This window comes from Leptodactylus fuscus, chromosome 6 (assembly GCF_031893055.1).
Source record: "Leptodactylus fuscus isolate aLepFus1 chromosome 6, aLepFus1.hap2, whole genome shotgun sequence".
NCBI classification, from domain to species: domain Eukaryota; kingdom Metazoa; phylum Chordata; class Amphibia; order Anura; family Leptodactylidae; genus Leptodactylus; species Leptodactylus fuscus.
The window spans coordinates 171,613,293-171,632,898 of record NC_134270.1 but is presented as its reverse complement, the minus strand read 5'-3'; the positions used below and the strand labels follow the sequence as shown (position 1 = coordinate 171,632,898).

Sequence of the window (19,606 nt, the reverse complement as noted above, 5' to 3'; positions counted from 1 at the left end):
TAGAGGCTGTTTTGTATAGATGTCGTGTACTGTTGTGGTTTTTATCCTTTTTGATGGAACAACAAGGCTGAGGCCCATACATGGTGTCCCACAACAAAGAAGCACTGTGGGAAAATCTGTGGCAGCAACATATCATAGTTTTTCCCACAACGCTTTTCACGTAAAGTCTGAATGATACCTATATGGAAACCCCGGTGATGCCAAAGGTATAAATGACATGCTGCAATGATCAAAACCACAATGGGGATGAGATAGTAGGGACTACACAGCGACTGTAAAACACTGTTTATTCTAGCTAGGGACAATTTTTTTAGTCCTGTTTTTTTTTCTTGTCTTTGCTATAGAATGAAGTAACATGAATGAAGGCTGATACTATGTCAGTGTACACACAGGCCGACACTTCATGGACATTGTTGTAGAATTTGTAGCCATTCATGAATAACAGAAAATAAAAACTCCATTTCTATTCATGTATCCGCTGTTTTATTCTGAAACATATTCAACATTTAATACAAATACAGACTAAACCATTTTCCAATATGGGACAAACCCCAGGACAATAGCAGAGCGGCCATCTGCCCTTTGTGGCTTTTTGGATATAATACATGTAATTTCCCATTGCGGCTCCCAGCCATAGTATTGTATTGGATGGTCAGTGACTGTAGGAATCTCTGACAACCCTTGGTAAGACATGTTGTTCTATCCATCAACCACTTCCTGAATGTAATACAAAATGAGGCCAGAACTTTAGGAAGATTGTTCCCAGAAAAAGCTCATATTGAAGTCCTTCATCTTCTCTTGGTAGATTTTATCAAAGTACTCGCTCTGTGCGACAGTAAAATGATTCTTCCAGTCTCCAGATATTCCTGTAAGGAACAAAATATGGAAAAATACATTATTGTGGAGTCTATGTCTAGTTGTCTAGATGGGGGGGAGGATAATAATAAATAATAATAATAATAATAATAATAATATTATTAGACATCAGGAGACACGATTGTCATCTCAGGATGTTTTTACACAACTGGCTTCTGCAACAGATGAATTTATGAATGCAAAGACAGAAGTGGAATAAAAAAAGTTAATGAACTCGATAGTAGCTCGATACAGCGCTTTATCTGTATAAGCAGAGCTCCTATGCTCTGTCTAGTTCTCCAGTAATATAATAATATAATAATAATTTATCTGTGATTACGGAGCCTTGTTTCCAATCTGTCAAATTAGAACCTGCTCTACTGTATTATGGATGAGATGACTGGGGGGGTGACTGAGCTGTAGACACCAGAAAGTAACATCTTATTGTATCTGCTGTAAAAGCTTCACCTGCTACAATAAAAAGACGACAAATATCACAAACCATAAAACTGAGTCATTTTCTTACATTCTGAGAATTTACAAGAGGTGAAATAGCCAAAGTGCACATGGTCGATATATAGATATATATATATATATATATATATATATATATATATATATATATATATATATATATATATATATATATATAATATCTCTGCTGCTAAAAATGATCTGATAGCGATGGCTTAGGAAAACAGAATTATCTTTACGAGCCGAGCTTATAGCCTGTAATACAGGGGAGGCCTCCCAATCGATAGAGACAATATTTCTGTTTGTATTTTCAATTTTTGTAAAAACCTTAATGAAAATTACATAAAAATGAGTTACCTTTACGCATGAAGGATCCTTTAGAGTTGTCCAATATATCAGATTGACTCCAATTTGACATTGGGTTTTTCTTCATGGATTTGAAGGTTGAATGTTCAACAACCAAGTCAATCTGGGCGTCATCCAACTCCTGCCCCAAAAATTTACAGAGTCTTACCACACTGCCACGGAGATCCTGAAAAAAAAAAAAAAAAAAAAAAAAAAAAAAAGATTTATGTAGGTGTGTGTGTATATGTGTATATATATATATATATATATATATATATATATATATATATATATATATATATATATATACACATATACACACACACACACACATATACACATATACACATACATACATACAGTCCTATGAAAAAGTTTGGGCACCCCTATTAATCTTAATCATTTTTAGTTCTAAATATTTTGGTGTTTGCAACAGCCATTTCAGTTTGATATATCTAATAACTGATGGACACAGTAATATTTCAGGATTGAAATGAGGTTTATTGTACTAACAGAAAATGTGCAATATGCATTAAACCAAAATTTGACCGGTGCAAAAGTATGGGCACCTCAACAGAAAAGTGACATTAATATTTAGTACATCCTCCTTTTGCAGAGATAACAGCCTCTAGTCACTTCCTGTAGCTTTTAATCAGTTCCTGGATCCTGGATGAAGGGATTTTGGACCATTTCTTTCTACAAAACAATTCAAGTTCAGTTAAGTTTGATGGTCGCCGAACATGGACAGCCCGCTCTCAAATGATCTGAAAACAAAGATTGTTCAACATAGTTGTTCAGGGGAAGGATACAAAACGTTGTCTCAGAGATTTAACCTGTCAGTTTCCACTGTGAGGAACATAGTAAGGAAATGGAAGACCACAGGGACAGTTCTTGTTAAGCCCAGAAGTGGCAGGCCAAGAAAAATATCAGAAAGGCAGAGAAGAAGAATGGTGAGAACAGTCAAGGACAATCCACAGACCACCTCCAAAGAGCTGCAGCATCATCTTGCTGCAGATGGTGTCACTGTGCATCGGTCAACTATACAGCGCACTTTGCACAAATAGAAGCTGTATGGGAGAGTGATGAGAAAGAAGCAGTTTCTGCACGTACGCCACAAATAGAGTCGCCTGAGGTATGAAAAAGCACATTTGGACAAGGCAACTTCATTTTGGAAACAAAGATTGAGTTGTTTGGTTATAAAAAAAGGCGTTATGCATGGCGTCCAAAAAGAAACAGCATTCCAAGAAAAACACATGCTACCCACTGTAAAATTTCGTGGAGGTTCCATCATGCTTTGGGGCTGTGTGGCCAATGCCGGCATCGGGAATCTTGTTAAAGTTGAGAGTCACATGGATTCCACTCAGTATCAGCAGATTCCTGAGAATAATGTTCAAGAATCAGTGACGAAGTTGAAGTTACGCCGGGGATGGATATTTCAGCAAGACAATGATCCAAAACACCGCTCCAAATCAACTCAGGCATTCATGCAGAGGAACAATTACAATGTTCTGGAATGGCCATCCCAGTCCCCAGACCTGAATATCATTGAACATCTGTGGGATGATTTGAAGCGGGCTGTCCATGCTCGGCGACCATCTAACTTAACTGAACTTGAATTGTTTGTCCAAAATACCTTTATCCAGGATCCAGGAACTGATTAAAAGCTACAGGAAGCGACTAGAGGCTGTTATCTTTGCAAAAGGAGGATCTACTAAATATTAATGTCACTTTTCTGTTGAGGTGCCCATACTTTTGCACCGGTCAAATTTTGGTTTAATGCATATTGCACATTTTCTGTTAGTACAATAAACCTCATTTCAATCCTGAAATATTACTGTGTCCATCAGTTATTAGATATATCAAACTGAAATGGCTGTTATAAATACCAAAATATTTAGAACTAAAAATGATTAAGATTAATAGGGGTGCCCAAACTTTTTCATAGGACTGTATATAAAGTATTGTCCCCCCTGCAGTTCTGTCAGATAATCCTCGGTGTCCCCCAGAAAATGATTACAAGCACAAACTCTTTGGTAATATCTTCATTTATTTTGCTTGCAATGAAAAAACACAAAAGAGAATAAAAAAAAAAAAAAAAAAGTCAAATCATTGATCATTTTACACAAAACTCCAAAACTGGTCCGGACAGAAGTATTGGCCCCCTCAGCCTAATACTTGGTAGCACAACCTTCAGACACAATAACTGCGCACAACCGCTTCCGGTAACCAGCAATGAGTTTCTTACAAGGCTCTGCTGGAATCTTAGACCATTCTTCTTTGGCAAACTGCTCGCGGTCCCCCCTGAGATGTGAAGGGGGCCTTCTCCAAACTGCCATCAAGAGATCTCTCCTCCTCCCCCACAGGTGTTCTATGGGATTCAGGGCTGGACTCATTGCTGCCACTTTACAAGTCTCCAGGGCTTTCTCTCACCACCATTTTCTAGTGCTGACCTGAAGTGTGTTTTGGGTCATTGTCCTGCTGGAAGACCCCTGACCTCTGAGGGAGACCCAGCTTTCTCACACTGGGCCCTACATGATGCTGCACAATGTGTTGGTAGTCTTCAGACTTCATAATGCCATGCACACGGTCAAGCAGTCCAGTGCCAGAGGCAGCAAAGCAACCCCAAACCATCAGGGCCCCTCCGCCATGTCTGACTGTAGGGGGCGTCTTCTCTTTGAAGGCCTCTTTTTTTCTTCTGTAAACTCTATGTTGAGGCCTTCTCCTACTTTTGTCTCCTCTGACCAGAGAACATTCTTCCAGAACGGTTTTGGCTTTCTCAGGTAAGTTTTGGCAAACTCCAGCCTGGCTTATGTCTCTGGGTAAGAAGTGGGGTCTTCCTGGGTCTCCTACCATACAGTCCCTTTTCATTCAGACGCTGACACTGGATAGTTCGGGGTGACACTGTTGTACCCTCGGACTGCAGGGCAGCTTGGACTTGTTTGGATGTTAGTCGAGGTTCTTTATCCACCATCCGCACAATCTTGCGCTGAAATCTCTCATCAATTTTTCTTTTCCGTCCACATCTAGGGAGGTTAGCCACAGGGCTATGGGCTTTACACTTCTTCATGACACTGCGCACGGTAGACACAGGAACATTCAGGTCTTTGGAGATGGACTTGTAGCCTTGAGATTGCTCATGCTTCCTCACAATTTTGCTTCTCAAGTCCTCAGACAGTTCTTTGGTCTTGTTTCTTTTCTCCATGCTCAATGTGGTCACACAAGGACACAGGACAGAGGTGGAGTCAACTTTAATCCATTTCAACTAGCTGCAAGTGTGATTTAGTTATTGCCACCACCTGTTAGGTGCCTCAGGTAAATAACAGGTGCTGTTAATTACACAAATTAGAGAAGCATCACATGATTTTTCAAACAGTGCCAATACTGTTGTCCACCCCCTTTTTATGTTTGCTGTGGAATTATATCCAATTTGGCTTTTTGACAATTCTTTTTGTGGTTTTCCATTGAAGACAAATTAAATGAAGATAATACCAAAAAATTTGTGATTGCAATCATTTTCTGGAAGAACGTGAGTATTATCTGACAGAATTGCAGTGGTGCCAACACTTTTGGCCAACACTGTAGAGACCCAACCCGCTCTCCATGCCGCCCTGTACCGCAGTATTATTACCTGGAGAAGCTCCTCGTAGGTGATATAGAAGAATCTTTCGTCATCTTTCATTTGCATCCAGCCTTTTACATGATCAAACCAAGTTCCATACAGAGCTGAAAGATAAAGGACCAGATTACTTCAAAGGGAATAAAGTAACAAAGTAGTTTTTCCTGTATAATCTACATATATTATAGGATTTTACAAGAATACCCAAAGTGTCAACATAAGGACTCTATAAAGATACCTATTACCCTGTGGTGCTTACAACAAAGTACTGTGGTCCACCATCGGGGCCATGGGAAATGCAGTTTTTTCTGCAGTTAGAACTTTGTTTTGTGTATCTCCTTCCTGATGAACCCATTTAATACCAGGTGAAACGTGTTGAGGGGCAGCTTGGGCGTTTGTAGCTGTCACTAATATGGTCTACAACTTGCGATAGTGACACTCACAGAAGGGCAGAATGTAGCTAGACTTAATTGTCAGCTGATATTATATAGAGAGATGGGAATTAAAGGGATCCTATCTTTTAAACCCTTTTTTTTTCTAGCTAACACGTCGGAATAGCCTTAAGAAAGACTACTCTTTTCCTATCTTTTATTGTCTTCTCCGGGCCCCAGCGCTCAAGCAGTACTGGGGCATCCCCAATGCTGCCAGAGAACTCTCCAGTGCTCCCTCCATCTTCTTCTGTAACGAGGTCTTCACTGCGTCTTCTTCCAGCGGTGGCTTCTAACTTCTGGGGCTCAGGCCTAGGGCAAGCCGACTGCACATGCTCGAGGCCATTTTCTCGTGGCCTGTGGATATGCGCAGTCAGCTTGCCCTAGGCCAGAGGCCTAGAAGTTAGAAGCTAACACTGGAAGAAAACACTGTTTAAGTGCTGGGACCTGCCCCCATTACTGCAAAAGAACTCATTTAAGGCTATTCCGACATGTTAGTTATAAAAAAAAAAAAGGGGGTTGAAATATAGGATCCCTTTAATTGTATCAGATCCCAGCAGTGAGTTCTATTACACTTGTCAACCCTTATATAATAGACAAAACAAATATATGTAGGACAGTGTAAGTTACATTGTATAGGAGCGGCTGTACTTCACCCTATTTTCACTATTTCATTCTTATTACACATATTAATGGGTCGTACATTTTTTTAAACAATTTTTTTCAAATTAAAAAATTAAGTTTTATGTCACTCCCTATCAGTTGAGAATATACAGAGTGTCATCCCTTTGGAATTATAGGTTTCATAAATATTTTGGACCTGACAGACTCCTTTTAGTAATAATGATATTATCAATCTGCTGACTCAGTCCTGGTCTACACAGCAAAGCTAAAGCTGGAAAGCGAAAAAAAAAAACAAAAAAAACAAAAAAAAAACAACAAAAAAAACAGTAGATTGGGCTTCAGCAGTTAATGTGAAAACTAATTAATATAAAAAATCATATTCGGCAAAAAAAAAAAAATCTAAAAAAAATCAAAATAAAATAAAATAAAATAAATTGTATTTTTTCTCATTGTACATTCCATTAATGAAACTCACTTTCCCCCTGAACAAAGTAATCTATAAAATTCTGGAAATTTTCAATAGGTGTGAAGAGATTGACAATCTTGGTAAAATGGAACAAAGATACAATGACATCTCTTGGGTTTCGCAATGTGTAGATAATCTAAAAAAAATAAAAAATGCAGTCAATAAGATAAGAGTTTTATTAAAGAGGACTTTTTTGGGCACTTGCAGTTTATATACCGCTGGAGAGCCCACAGTGTGCTCACGATCAATGCCCTGGTTGAAGAGCTATCAGTACTGGTACCGTAGCTCTTCACAGAGGCCGCCTCAGGTTCCGGTCCAAAAAACAGTTAGCCGTGACTGAATACCGGTGCACTGCATCAGCATCCAGTCGCGCACTCCACTCCAGATTAGACGCAATGAATGGGCCTTGTCAGGAGGAGGGAGTGTCTTCAGGCCGAATCACGAGGCAAATCTACCTGAAGAATGAACACCTTGCTTCTTTTTCCAGGAGCTGAACCAAACCGGCTCCCAGAAAAAAGACCTGATTGGCTCCCATTCATTTCAATGGGAGCTGTGTTTTTGGTCAAGATTTTGAGGCGGATACGGCCTCAAAATCCTGATGAAAAAATTCAGTGTGAACTTACATTCTTTGAGCCTAATCTGGATCGGAGTGCCGTGCACCAGCATTCAGTCGTGGCTACCCGTTTTTTGGACTGGAGCCTGAGGCGGCCTCTGCCTCAGGTTCCGGTCCAAAAAATCCTGTGTGAACATACACTTTAACCGCATGTACCCCAGGTGGTGAAAGGTCCTCTTTTTTGGTCAGGAGTTTTTTGGTCAGGATTTTGAGGAAAATACCACTAGTAGAAAAAAAGGCTAGCAGAACCTATTGAAATCAATGGGAGGCTTTTTTTTTCAGAGCTGAAAATTCGGAGCCAAATAAACACCATTTTCCTCCATGTGAATGGACCCTAAGGGCTAGTTCACATGGGGGCAGGTGGGGTGGATTTTGGCACCGGGAGTGACGCAGGGAGCCGCGTCACTCTCGGGTCAAAACCCACCTACCGAGGGGCCACACGGTGGCTCAGTGGTTAGCACTGCAGCCTTGCAGCGCTGGGTCCTGGTGTTCAAATCCCGCCAAGGGCAAAAAACCATCTGCAAGGAGTTTGTATGTTCTCCCCGTGTTTGCATGGATTTCCATCCCATATTCCAAAAAAGACATACTGATAGGGAAAAATGTACATTGTGAGCTCTATGTGGGGCTCACAATCTACATTAATAAAAAAAAAAAAAAACCCGCCTGCCACGACCGTCGATATCGCAGCTTCCCCCTCCAGAATCAGCTCAAATGAATGGACCAAAAACGGAAGTTGTTGCCGCCTGGAAAAAGGACAGCTCACTTCTTTTTTCCGCTATTGGCAAGATGCCGATAGTGGAAAAAAACGCTAATGGTCTCCATAGACCACTATTGTATGGAGGCGGATTTTGAGATGAAATCTGCTGTCAAAATCCGCCTCCGTGTGAACTAGCCCTAATAGGGTGAATCGCTGTTTATTTTTTTTTTTTTTTAAAAAAAAGCCTTAAACAGATAATTACAGATTAACAGACTAAAGGATGGTTTATTGAGGAGCAAAAAAAAAAAAAAAAAATCACTAACAAATATTTTTCAGACTAGCTGATGTGTCAGTATGTTTGGGTAAACTTATAAACATTCTGTAAGGAGATTGTTAGAGCAGCAATTTCCCAGTAGCTGCTGGTTAACCCTAGGGGGGGGAGGGGCACAACAAGAAAGTACAACAGGTAACACAAACATTAACAAAAGGAAGTCTGCTGGCCAAGGGGTCGGTAAGGCGCAAGCAACACAGTACAGAATCGAAATCCAAGAGAATAGTCAAAGGTAAATCTAAAGGTTGTCTAAGTTTGTCCACACTACCGGTTCAAAGCAAAACAAAGGGAATATTATTGGGCTTAGTCGTGTATCGGACTTCCGCTCCTTGTAAACATCAGTAGAATATTTCTTAGCACAAGTTTCAGGGATCTGTTCTCACTAAGCAGAGGGTTATGTGTTACTTACTTTTGCTTTAGATTTGAAAAAAGATTTAGCAAATATCTGTTGTGGTAGGTGAGAAGTTATTATTCTTGGAGGGTCCAGATTATCAATTTGCTCTTTAGCCATAGTTGTTTCATACCATGGTGATCTCATCTGGATGGGCACAGCATTGGATTTTGTAACATCTCCCTTGTGTTTAATTAAGTTCAGGATTTCAATCATCCAGTTAGTACCTACAAGAAGTAAGAGATTACATCAAGACGTGCGTTTCATGGACTTTGGTAGATTATAGGGATTACTGCAGTTTGGAATAATAACATTGTATGCTACATATAGGTGTATACACTTAATATGAATTTATATATTACTAATATACATACATTTATATATAGAATGCACTCTCTTCATATACCAGAAGAATATAATATGAGGGATTGTGTCCATGATGCTAGGCTCCAGGTAAGAGTGCCAAATAGCCATCCTAACATTGGCTTCAGTACTGAGATCCATTGACCTACAGCTTAACTCTTAGTAAATTGACTCCTAGGAAGCTATCTATAAAACATAGTGTAGAATACTCTTAGGCCTCCTAGGAACCTATCTATAAAACATAGTGTAGAATACTCTTAGGCCTCCTAGGAACCTATCTATAAAACATAGTGTAGAATACTCTTAGGGCTCCTAGGAACCTATCTATAATACATAGTGTAGAATACTCTTAGGACTCCTAGGAACCTATCTATAAGAGTGTAGAATACTCTTAGGACTCCTAGGAACCTATCTATAAGAGTGTAGAATACTCTTAGGCCTCCTAGGAACCTATTTATAAAACATAGTGTAGAATACTCTTAGGGCTCCTAGGAACCTATCTATAAAACATAGTGTAGAATACTCTTAGGGCTCCTAGGAACCTATCTATAAGAGTGTAGAATACTCTTAGGACTCCAAAATTATTGGTGTCTTCAAGCCATAGCATAAAGTGGAGACACAATATCACCTCACTTTTGGATCTCCTTCGGCTTCCGGCACTTTCACAGTTTGCAGCCATTTAACCCCTTAGATATCATCAATACTGAAGCATACTGATGTAATACTATGGATACAGGGGTCTACTGAAGGCCTCCAAATCTCCCTCAAGTATCTCTATAAAATAAGTTTTGCTTTCACTTTTTTTATATACTACAAAATTATAGTAGCAATTGCACCACCTAGTGTTCAAGTCTTAGCATGAAAAAATAAGTGCAAAGAAAAAAAACATTCGTAAAGTATGAAATTAAATAAATAAATTAAATAAATGAAAATTTTCCCCAAAATTTTTAAGGATTTTTTTTTTTTTTTTTTTTTTTTTTTTTTTAAACAGCCATATTTGTTGTGTCCTTAACAATCCATAGGAGGAAAACAGAATGTTATTTTTCCTGCAAAGGGAACATTGAAATAAATTATAACAAAATGACATTTTGTTGTTATAAATGTAACATATAACGCAACATTGTATCAATAGAATTTTGGTCTTAGAGAAACTTCTATTACATGTGATACCAGAATCATTTTTCTAGGTGGAGTAAAACCGGAGATACAGCCATTTGTAGTGACCACCTGCCTTTGGTAAATGCTTTTGCTCCTTATAAAATAAGTTAATCCTTTAATAGTCGAACAGTGGGAAAATTTCAGTATATTACAGAAGCATAGTAATTCAGATGCAGGATAATACACAGTAATATAATACAGACGTAGACACACATACGCTGAGAAGAGAAGATATACTAGGAGTCCATAGCAGCTAAGGAACAGAGAAGAAAGAAGGAAGACCTCATAGTCATAATCATTAGTTCTCTGTGCGGAGTGATCTTCGCTTGGTCTGATGTAGATTATACAGCCTGGTCGCGGTTGGAAGGAAGGACTTGTGATAGCTCCTTCTCACACTTGGGGTGAAGCAGTCGGTCGCTCACAGTGCTGCCGAGTGCCATCAGGGTCCCATACGTGGGGTGGGATTTGTTCTCCCGCATGGAGGTCACCACAGACAGTATCCTTCTGTCACCCACCAGCTGTACTGGGTCCAAGGGGCTCCCCAGGACAGAGCTGGCCCTCCTGATCAGCCTGTCAAATCTATTTCTGTCCCTGGTTGATATACTGCTCCCCCAGCAGGCCACACCGAAAAAGATGGCTGAGGCAACCACAGAGGTGAAAAAGGCCCTAAGAAGTGTCCCCTGGTCTCTGAATGCCCTCAGCCTCCTGAGCAGGTAGAGTCTGCTGTGGCCCTTTCTGTGCAGCGCCTCCAGGTGATCGGCCCAGTCTAGTTATATTAACAATACAAATGTAAAATGACTTTCACTAGTAACAGCTCAGTTAGAGGGTTGCTTAGGAGAATGTTACAGCCTAATTTTTACTAAAAAGGAAGATAAGTAGGTTAATATTACAAAAAATAAGTAAATATTACCTTTGTAATGTAGCACAGTGATCTTGGGGCACAAGACAGAAGTTTCCATGAGCCATAAACTTATATATTCTACTTACCAGATTTTGGAAAGGTTATGTTGTAAATGTCATCATCAAATACTTCAAATTCATTTTCGGCATGGTTGATAGACTCTTCCGTGTGCACATCTTTAAGAAATCTGAATCCTTTGTAATAAAAATGGTCATAAGACATTTTATCTGAAAATAAAACACAGTTCAGTCCAACATCATCAAGAAATGTCCTTAATAGATCACATCTTAGATTTTTTTTTTTAATTCTTTTACCACTTTTACATTGTATTCATGCCCACAGACTCATGTAGATCGGTATGTTGTGCCAAAGCATGTATGCCACCAAACACTTAGAGTTACATGATATATCCATACTTGGTTTATTACTGTTTTAAGGTTGTTTTCTCCAACACCCTCACACCAACACATTTGGTCTATGAGCTATAGACCACATGATGGCCATGTTTCCCAGACCGAACACTGAGCCAGAACTCAAGCCCAGGATCATAATCAGTGGTCACCCCGGGAACATGATCAGTGGCGTAACTAGGAAAGGCGGGGCCCCATGGCAAACTTTTGACATGGGCCCCCTGCCAAGAGGAGTACCTAAGCGTGCAAGCTGTATGTGAACAAGAGAGTGACGTGGAGTGCAGGGTGTGTAGAAGCAAGAGGGGGGAAAGTGGGTGCAAGCTGTGTGCTCACCTACAGCCTGTGCCCCCATTCCCCCTTCTTTCTCGCACACAGCCCGCGCCATGTCACACTCTTTACTCACACACAGCCTGCACCCCCATCCCCCCTTCTTTCTCACACACAGCCTGCACCACCATTCCCTCCTCTTGCTCACATAAGGCAGAATGGAGGGTGCAGACTGTGAGCAAGAGGGGTACATGGGTGTGCAGGCTGTGTGTGAGAAAGGAAGGAAAGGGGTGCAGACTTTCTCACACACAGCCTGCAAACCCATGTACCCCTCTTGCTGACAGTCTGCACCCCCATCCCCTCCTCTTTCTTACAGTCTGCACACCCATGTACCCCTCTTCCTCACAGATAGCCTACAACCCATTCCTCTTCATTGTACACTGACCTGTACAATCTGAATAGCTCCACCTATAAAAGACTGATTCTATGTTCATGTCACAGGTCCTTCAATCTACTAGTATAGATGCCAGTACAGGGCTTAGGACAGCGGGCAGGAGACAGAAGTTTCTCCTGCCTGCTGTCACTATGCAAGTGTTGGGAGGCAGGGGCCCGGACAGCAGGCAGCCCCTGCTTGGGTATAGTAGTGAAGCCAGCAATTTCTGGCTTTACTACTGTTAAAAGATGGACTGTGTAGGAGGCAGCTCCTCTCCTCTCCGCATCCATCTTCAGGCAACATCCGGCACTGCAGTATACAGGGCCCGTTACGTGCTGGAGTTACTGAAACCAGATAAAAAGGAAAGAAGTTGACTCAAGCTTTGCATTATGTGTCTTTGTGAGCCACACTAGGAATGGAGAACAGAAAGAGGTGAAAAGAGAACTGTCTGAGGACCTGAGAACCAAAATTGTGGGAAAATATCAACAAGGTTGATCTTCAGGTTACAAGTATCCCAAGATCTTGATGTTCCTTGGTTCACTGTACGCAACATAATCAAGACGTTTACAAACTATGGTACTGTAGATAATCTCTTTGGACATAGACAGAAGTGAAAAATTAATGAAAAAAAGAAGTGACATGCTCATTCTTCAGGCGGATGTCGCGGCCGATTCAGCCACGGATGTCCTCCTGAAGACACTCCCTTTCGACTAGGCCCTAATCCGGAGCGGAGTGGCGCGACTGATGCCGGTGTACTGCACCAGCATCTAGTTGCGGCTACCCGTTTTTTGGACCAGAAGCTAAGGCAGCCTCCACGTCAAGTTCCGGTACAAAATTCCCTGTGTGAACCTGGCCACATACTGGAGCCAAAATACAAAGTGAAGTTCAGTTTACACAATGTAACAATATTTATCACAAGTGTCTTTAATCACCTATAGCAACCACGAGGCGGCAGCCATTGTAGTTCATCTGAGACAAATCTCCATTTGTTTGGTTTTTGTAAATCAAACAGTTTGGGATATTCAGGTTGAACCAATCTATATCTGTAATGTCCATTTGAAATGAAAGTGAATGAGGAAGAGGTCACTGATATCTACACAGCACTGTCTATCTTACAGGGTGAATCAGGTTTAGTAAATGTGCTGTCATTGTAGATTGTGTAGGTAATAAATTGATATAATAGATACAAAACTCCAATGACCGCACTCAGTTACATTAGTATCACCTTCTGAACTCGGTTAGCCTTTACACTGATCTAACATTATTTGCTTATGATATTGATCGCAGGTCACGGATGTTCATAAACGTATCTACTGACTGTTTACCTTGTGCTGTGACTCTTACCCTACAATATTAATGATTCTACATCATCCAGAGAAACATTATCTGTAGTCCTTGTCATATCTAACTCACTGGGAATCTGCTGCGCAATACTGAGAAAGACCTAACCCTACAAGACATAATGGCGTCATGTACAGTCTATAATGTTCAGGTGGACAAGTGCTGAGAGACATTGATACAATACGCTGATCAGAGCTTATTTTCCTGTTACACATGCCGATGACACTATATGGGGGAGGAATGATCCCTACTGGGAATGTTCTTCTCCTATAGACTTAATATTACATTATCCAGAGACACAGTATCTCTAGTGTCCGTCCTTATATAATTCACTGCTAGTGAGAAACATCTCCAACTAATATCTCTGAAAGATTGCAGGACTTTTCTCTCTGCATTTTCCAAGAGGAATTGCAGAAGGAATCCCGAACGTTCACCGAGTGCAGACATAGCTAACCTTAGAGGGATCAGTACTCAGCTTCTGAACTTCTGTCCTCACTAGCTAGAAAGCCTTATGGTGCATTCACACTACTGACACGCTGCCTTATTCTGAACGTTGAAACACGTTCAGAATCAGCGCGTATAAAGTAGTTTCCTTTCATTTCTATGGGAGCCGGCATACGAGCGCTCCCCATTGAAATGAATGGGCTGCCTTTTTCACTACAAGCGCTCCCATTGAAGTGAATTGGAAGTGCTGGCGTATACGGCAAGCTCTGCTCATGCCGAGCCGTACACGTCGCCACTTCCCATTCACTTCAATGGGAGTGCTCGTAGTGAAAAAAGCAGCCCATTCATTTCAATGGGGAGCGCTCGTATGCCGGCTCCCATAGAAATGAATGGAACTGCATTATACGCGCTGATTCTGACCGTGCTTTAACGTTCAGAATAAGGTAGCGTATCAGTAGTGTGAATGCACCCTTAGAGGGAACATTGTGTGTGGACCATGGTAAGGCTGAATTCACATGGGGTTTTTTGGACCGGATTTTGATGGGGAATCCATCTCAGAATCCGGATCAAAAAAACCTCTCCAATTGACTTCAATGGGAGCCGTTCATTTTTACGCAATCGGTTTCTTCGCGATCGCGGAAAAAAGAATGGGAGCTGCCATTTGTTGCCACAGCTGAATCAGCCGCATACGTCCACAGCCCAACACTCCCTCCCAACTGGGCCCATTCATTTGGGCCGAATCGAGAGCAGAATGCTGCTACAGTCGCACTAGCCACAGGAAGCGTTTTTTTGGACCGGATTCTGAAGCGGCTTCCCGCATCAAAATCCGGTTCAAAAACCCCTGTGTGAATTCAGCCTAAGACAATGGTGAGGGAAAATAAGACAATATTAAAGAAGATCCCACTGAGATTCAAAAGTCTGTTTCAAGGTGAGTTTAATTAGATGTGAAATACACCCTGTTTGGTGCAGATTTGATAAACGTTTTCGGCCTTACTTGGCCTTCATCAGAGTCTACTAAATATTAACAAAAGTTGGAGAAACGAAAGAAGAAAAGTGAGTAATGCTCCACAATACGTGTCTATGTACCGTAATAACGTGCAAAACCATATACACATTTATGTACAAAATCCGTTACATAGTGGATAGTATGTTCACCATAGATGACATCAGTAATACAACACAAAGGGGATCTTTTCAGGTCAGTCATCACTGGGTTCGGAATAAGCTATTAAACACAACATCTTATTCAATATCATATGAAATATATCATCGTGGTGATCCTTGGTCCCGATCCATGTGTATGAACAAGATTGAAATTCTATGAAAAAACGCCAATATGCCAACGTGTATTATATGGTAAGAGTGTGAGTCCGCGCTGTAACATACTATCAGTATCTGCACACCCATCTATAGTGATATGGAGGAAAATTGGTCCGAACTGCTAAAGAAGTAGTAAAATGAAAATCAATTAGACATACCAGCTCAAGATGGTCACAAAGTATAAGATTGCAAAAATCAGCCAGAAGGCGGCTTAAAGGACGGACAGGCCTAGTGCAGTGTCCCAGAACTGGATGGTAACGTTCTGTCATCATTATGTCACCATATTCTCTCTTATATTGTCAGGTGGTAATCTCTAATGTCAGCCATTCTATTTGTGTGCTGTATAGTGTATTGTATTGCATTACTTAGCATACACTGAGGATTGTCTGCAGCAGTGTACAGGTTAGAGGGGTATTCCCACCTCACAAACTCATCAGTCTTCACTGCTGTAAAATCTTCTTTCTTCCTGGTTTCTTGGATCATTTGGTGGGCGGGGTTTCACATGCAACCTGCCGTTTAGCTCCGCCCCCAAATTAGTGTGTAGCCCCGCCCACCCATATTGGACTATGAAGTACAGGCAGCAGCAACTCCATTCTGTGTTACATACAGACATTGCCTGTCTCTGCCATAATGAACACAATTGAATTAGCTAGCCTGATAACTGGGAGAACAGAAGAAATGAAAGCAGCTCCTCTCCCCAATCTGATAGCAGGAAGCTAGGTCATGTGGTGTAGACACAGGAATAGCTAGATACACAGGCTTGCGCCTGTGCACTTAGCCCCTCCCTCCCCCTGAGAGCAGCAGATACATCACTTGACTCATGAGCAGATAAGTCAGGGCCGTGGCCACAAGGAATTGAATAAAGTAAGGTAGTGGACAAACAAAGCAGCTTTGCTGAAGCAATGTATTTAGGAAAAGTCTTACATTCACGTTAACAAGCAGTATAGATAGGATCCTTGTGATGGGACAACCCCTTTAACTAGCTTTGCACCTTGTTTTAAGTTTGCAAACCCACATGTATTAGCATCTTGCAACTTCAGTCACATGTTTTGCTCTCAGCCTATAGGAGCACAAGCTGCTTCTAGGGCGAGCTCACACTTGTCCCTAGTCCAGCCTCTGCATACGCAGAATGAAGTCTAAGCCTGGGCTCCAGCCAGTCCACATGTCTGCCAGCATTGCTCCAGGCTGGTCAGAACCTCACATGGGCTATATCCATCCTGACTACTGAATTGCTGCCAGTCCACGCCTGGGAGATCATCTTAAAGTCTAATCCTGTCCTATTGGCCTAAGTCAGAGAAATAACCTGTTGGATAAAGAAGTCCTCTGCCTGGATCCACGCTCCTCATGGGTTCCCCAGCTGGATCTAACCTAAGTGGCTTCCATGTCATTGATTCACGGCTTTAGCACCCTGCGATAGGGCATTGCTCTAGCACAGGGGTAGGGAACGTATGGCTCTCCAGCTGTTGCAAAACTACAACTCCCAGCATGCATACTGGCTCTGCTCTTCTGGGAACTCCCATGGAAGTGAATGAAGCATGCTGGGAGTTGTAGATTCACAGCAGCTGGAGAGCCAAAGGTTCCCTACCCCTGCTCTAGCACCTTCTCTGTAAGTACTCTCTTGCACCACATTGCACAGTATAGCCAAGCTGTGACATCTCCCAAGGTAGAGCTGAAGCTGCACTGGACTGTATATCAATGATCTATCACCTACCCAGAATCAGTATACCTGCTATTGCAGTGGATACAGGACTGTGACTCAAGTGCTGCAATAACTTGTGAGAAGTGTAAAAGCTATACTGCTATTTGCTCCTAAAGAGACTGTGATATCTGTACTTTGCCTGCACAAAAGATTTTTCAAGCAAAAGTTCTTCCAAACCAATGTTACTGGACTCACAGAAGTCATTGCAGCCTGTACACTGTAGACAAGTAACAGCCAAAAGTGAAAGGAAACTTGCAAGTCTTGGGTTAATAGCAGCGCCCTAGTTATCCTGGTATGGAGTGTAATCCCATTCTATGTAATTGGAGGCCACAGAGGTGTCCGAGAGGGAGAGGCAGGGGGGGGGGGCAGAAGGGTTTGATTCACAAAGGGCTTACCTTAACCCCCAAGTGTCCTGGGCTGGAGACCGCTCACATTGGTGGTGTGGTAGTGCCGTATTGTGAGGAGTAGCTGGGATTAAATGCCGCGCCGTGTGTGGCTACATGGTGACGTCCTGCGTCATGATATTTCTATGCTACTGTACTTTATCATTTTTCCCCGCGTCATCATATCTATTATTCAAGCTCCGCCTGTGTCCCCGCCTTGAGAGAGACGCAGTGAGCTAGAGGAGCGTCCGCATCACGTGAGGTTTCCTAAGGACGCTTAGAAGAATATAATGTATTCATAGCAGCTGCTGGGATAGTGAAACTAGTGTAAGTGATAGGAGGAATATCAGAGAATGGAAAGTGTGAACCATGAATGGAATAAGGCTGGAAATTGATTAAAGTCTGTGATGGATTACATATACAAGAATGGATCTGTAGTAGTAGAGGAAAAAGGATCAGGAATGAGAAAGGAATAAGAGTTATATGCAAAAATAATAGAGTGCAGTAGCATAGAAATATCATGACGCAGGACGTCAGAGATGTCACCATGTAGCCACACACGGCGCCGCATTTAATCGCAGCTACTCCTCACAATACGGCACTACCACACCACCAATGTGAGCGGTCTCCAGCCCAGGACACTTAGGGGTTAAGGTAAGCTCCGGCCACTTTGAATGTTTGTGAAATAGACACTTCTGCCCCCCTGCCTCTCCCTACAGGACACCACTGTGGCATCCAATTACATGGAATGGGATTACACTCCATACCAGGATAACTAGGGCGCTGCTATTAACCCTACACATGTCTATATACAATAGTGAGCAATTGTTACGGTTCTGTGTATATATATATATATATATATATATATATATATATATATATATATATAAAAAAACATTTTTAAACTGCAGAACCTCTTAGCTGTAGAACACTACAGCGAGGTCCACAGGCCCAATGGTGGGCGGCTGTATGTCTGAACTCAATGTGAATTGCTGCAAAGACACTGCAGCCTGAACTCAATGTGAACAGTGTGTACTGTGCGACACTCCATGTGAACACGGTGCAAATAAAACCCTGCCAGTTTAGCTTACTGGCCAGGTGCACTAGTACAAGTGAAACACACATGGCTGCCAAGGGTTAACACTCACCCCAGGCCAGCAAACACCCACACTTACCCCTGCGACAGCTAGGGGCCACCACAGAAGTTTTAGAACATTCTCCTGCACACAGCTTGGAGTTATCAGGGGGGTTTGTATGCTCCGACACACAGCTGTGAGCCATACATGAAGTCAGACAGTACACATAGGCTATCTCAGAGACCATACCTGCTGCAGATCTACAAGCTGGAACGGTGTCTACAACTCCTAGTCCTGGCGTAGATCTAACAGTTCAGGGCTTACAGGTCCTACCCAACAGCACCCAGGAGAAGCAGAGGAACCCCACACAGAGGCCTAGTCTGACAACCTGCCTGAGTACTGGAGCCTAACCCTGAAACTACTGTCATTCACTCCGTGGACTTTGAGGAGATTTTAGAAAAAGTGTGATCCCCTGGCGGGCATCGGCTCACACTATTTAAAGAGAAGTCCCCGCCCAATAGGGGAGGTGGCTATGACCTCACCGCTCATGCTCAGTAGGGGAGAAATGGCACTTAGTTTGTGAGCAGCTCCAATATGTCTGAGCATGCTCAGTAAGATGAAAGCTGGATGGTTAGACTGACCCACAGGTGGCGCTGTGCGCTATGATAGCAACCTGCAGGACCCAATCCTAAAAACCAATATGTTTATCTCCCAACCCTTATCCACAGGGGCGATTCAATTTTTCTACTGACAATATCAGTACATCCATCTACCTACCATTGACTGACACACAGGAACAGCATAATATAGACGGTGAGCCTATATCATGATTACATGGGAACATATATCACTCTGCTCTGGTCTATGTATATACTGAATTCAGTCTTCACTTCCATCCACCCTAGGCCTGTCTGTCCTTTAAGCCACCTTCTGGCTGATTTTTGCAATCTTAGGGGGCGTTCACACTACCG

At 42.0% G+C, this 19,606-nt stretch overlaps 1 protein-coding gene across 1 annotated transcript; it reads right to left on the bottom strand.

Annotated features, from left to right (window-relative positions):
• Window positions 1–480: 480 nt before the first annotated feature.
• LOC142209010 (sulfotransferase 2B1-like) lies at window positions 481–17,700 on the bottom strand. Its single transcript, XM_075277940.1, has 7 exons — window positions 17,572–17,700; window positions 11,349–11,489; window positions 8,859–9,067; window positions 6,818–6,944; window positions 5,303–5,397; window positions 1,687–1,861; window positions 481–866 (listed from the first exon to the last, which is right to left on the bottom strand). The coding sequence occupies exons 2-7, from the start codon at window positions 11,482–11,484 to the stop codon at window positions 748–750; spliced, it is 861 nt and encodes a 286-aa protein (XP_075134041.1). The 5' UTR covers window positions 11,485–11,489; window positions 17,572–17,700; the 3' UTR covers window positions 481–747.
• Between the last annotated feature and the right edge of the window lie 1,906 nt (window positions 17,701–19,606).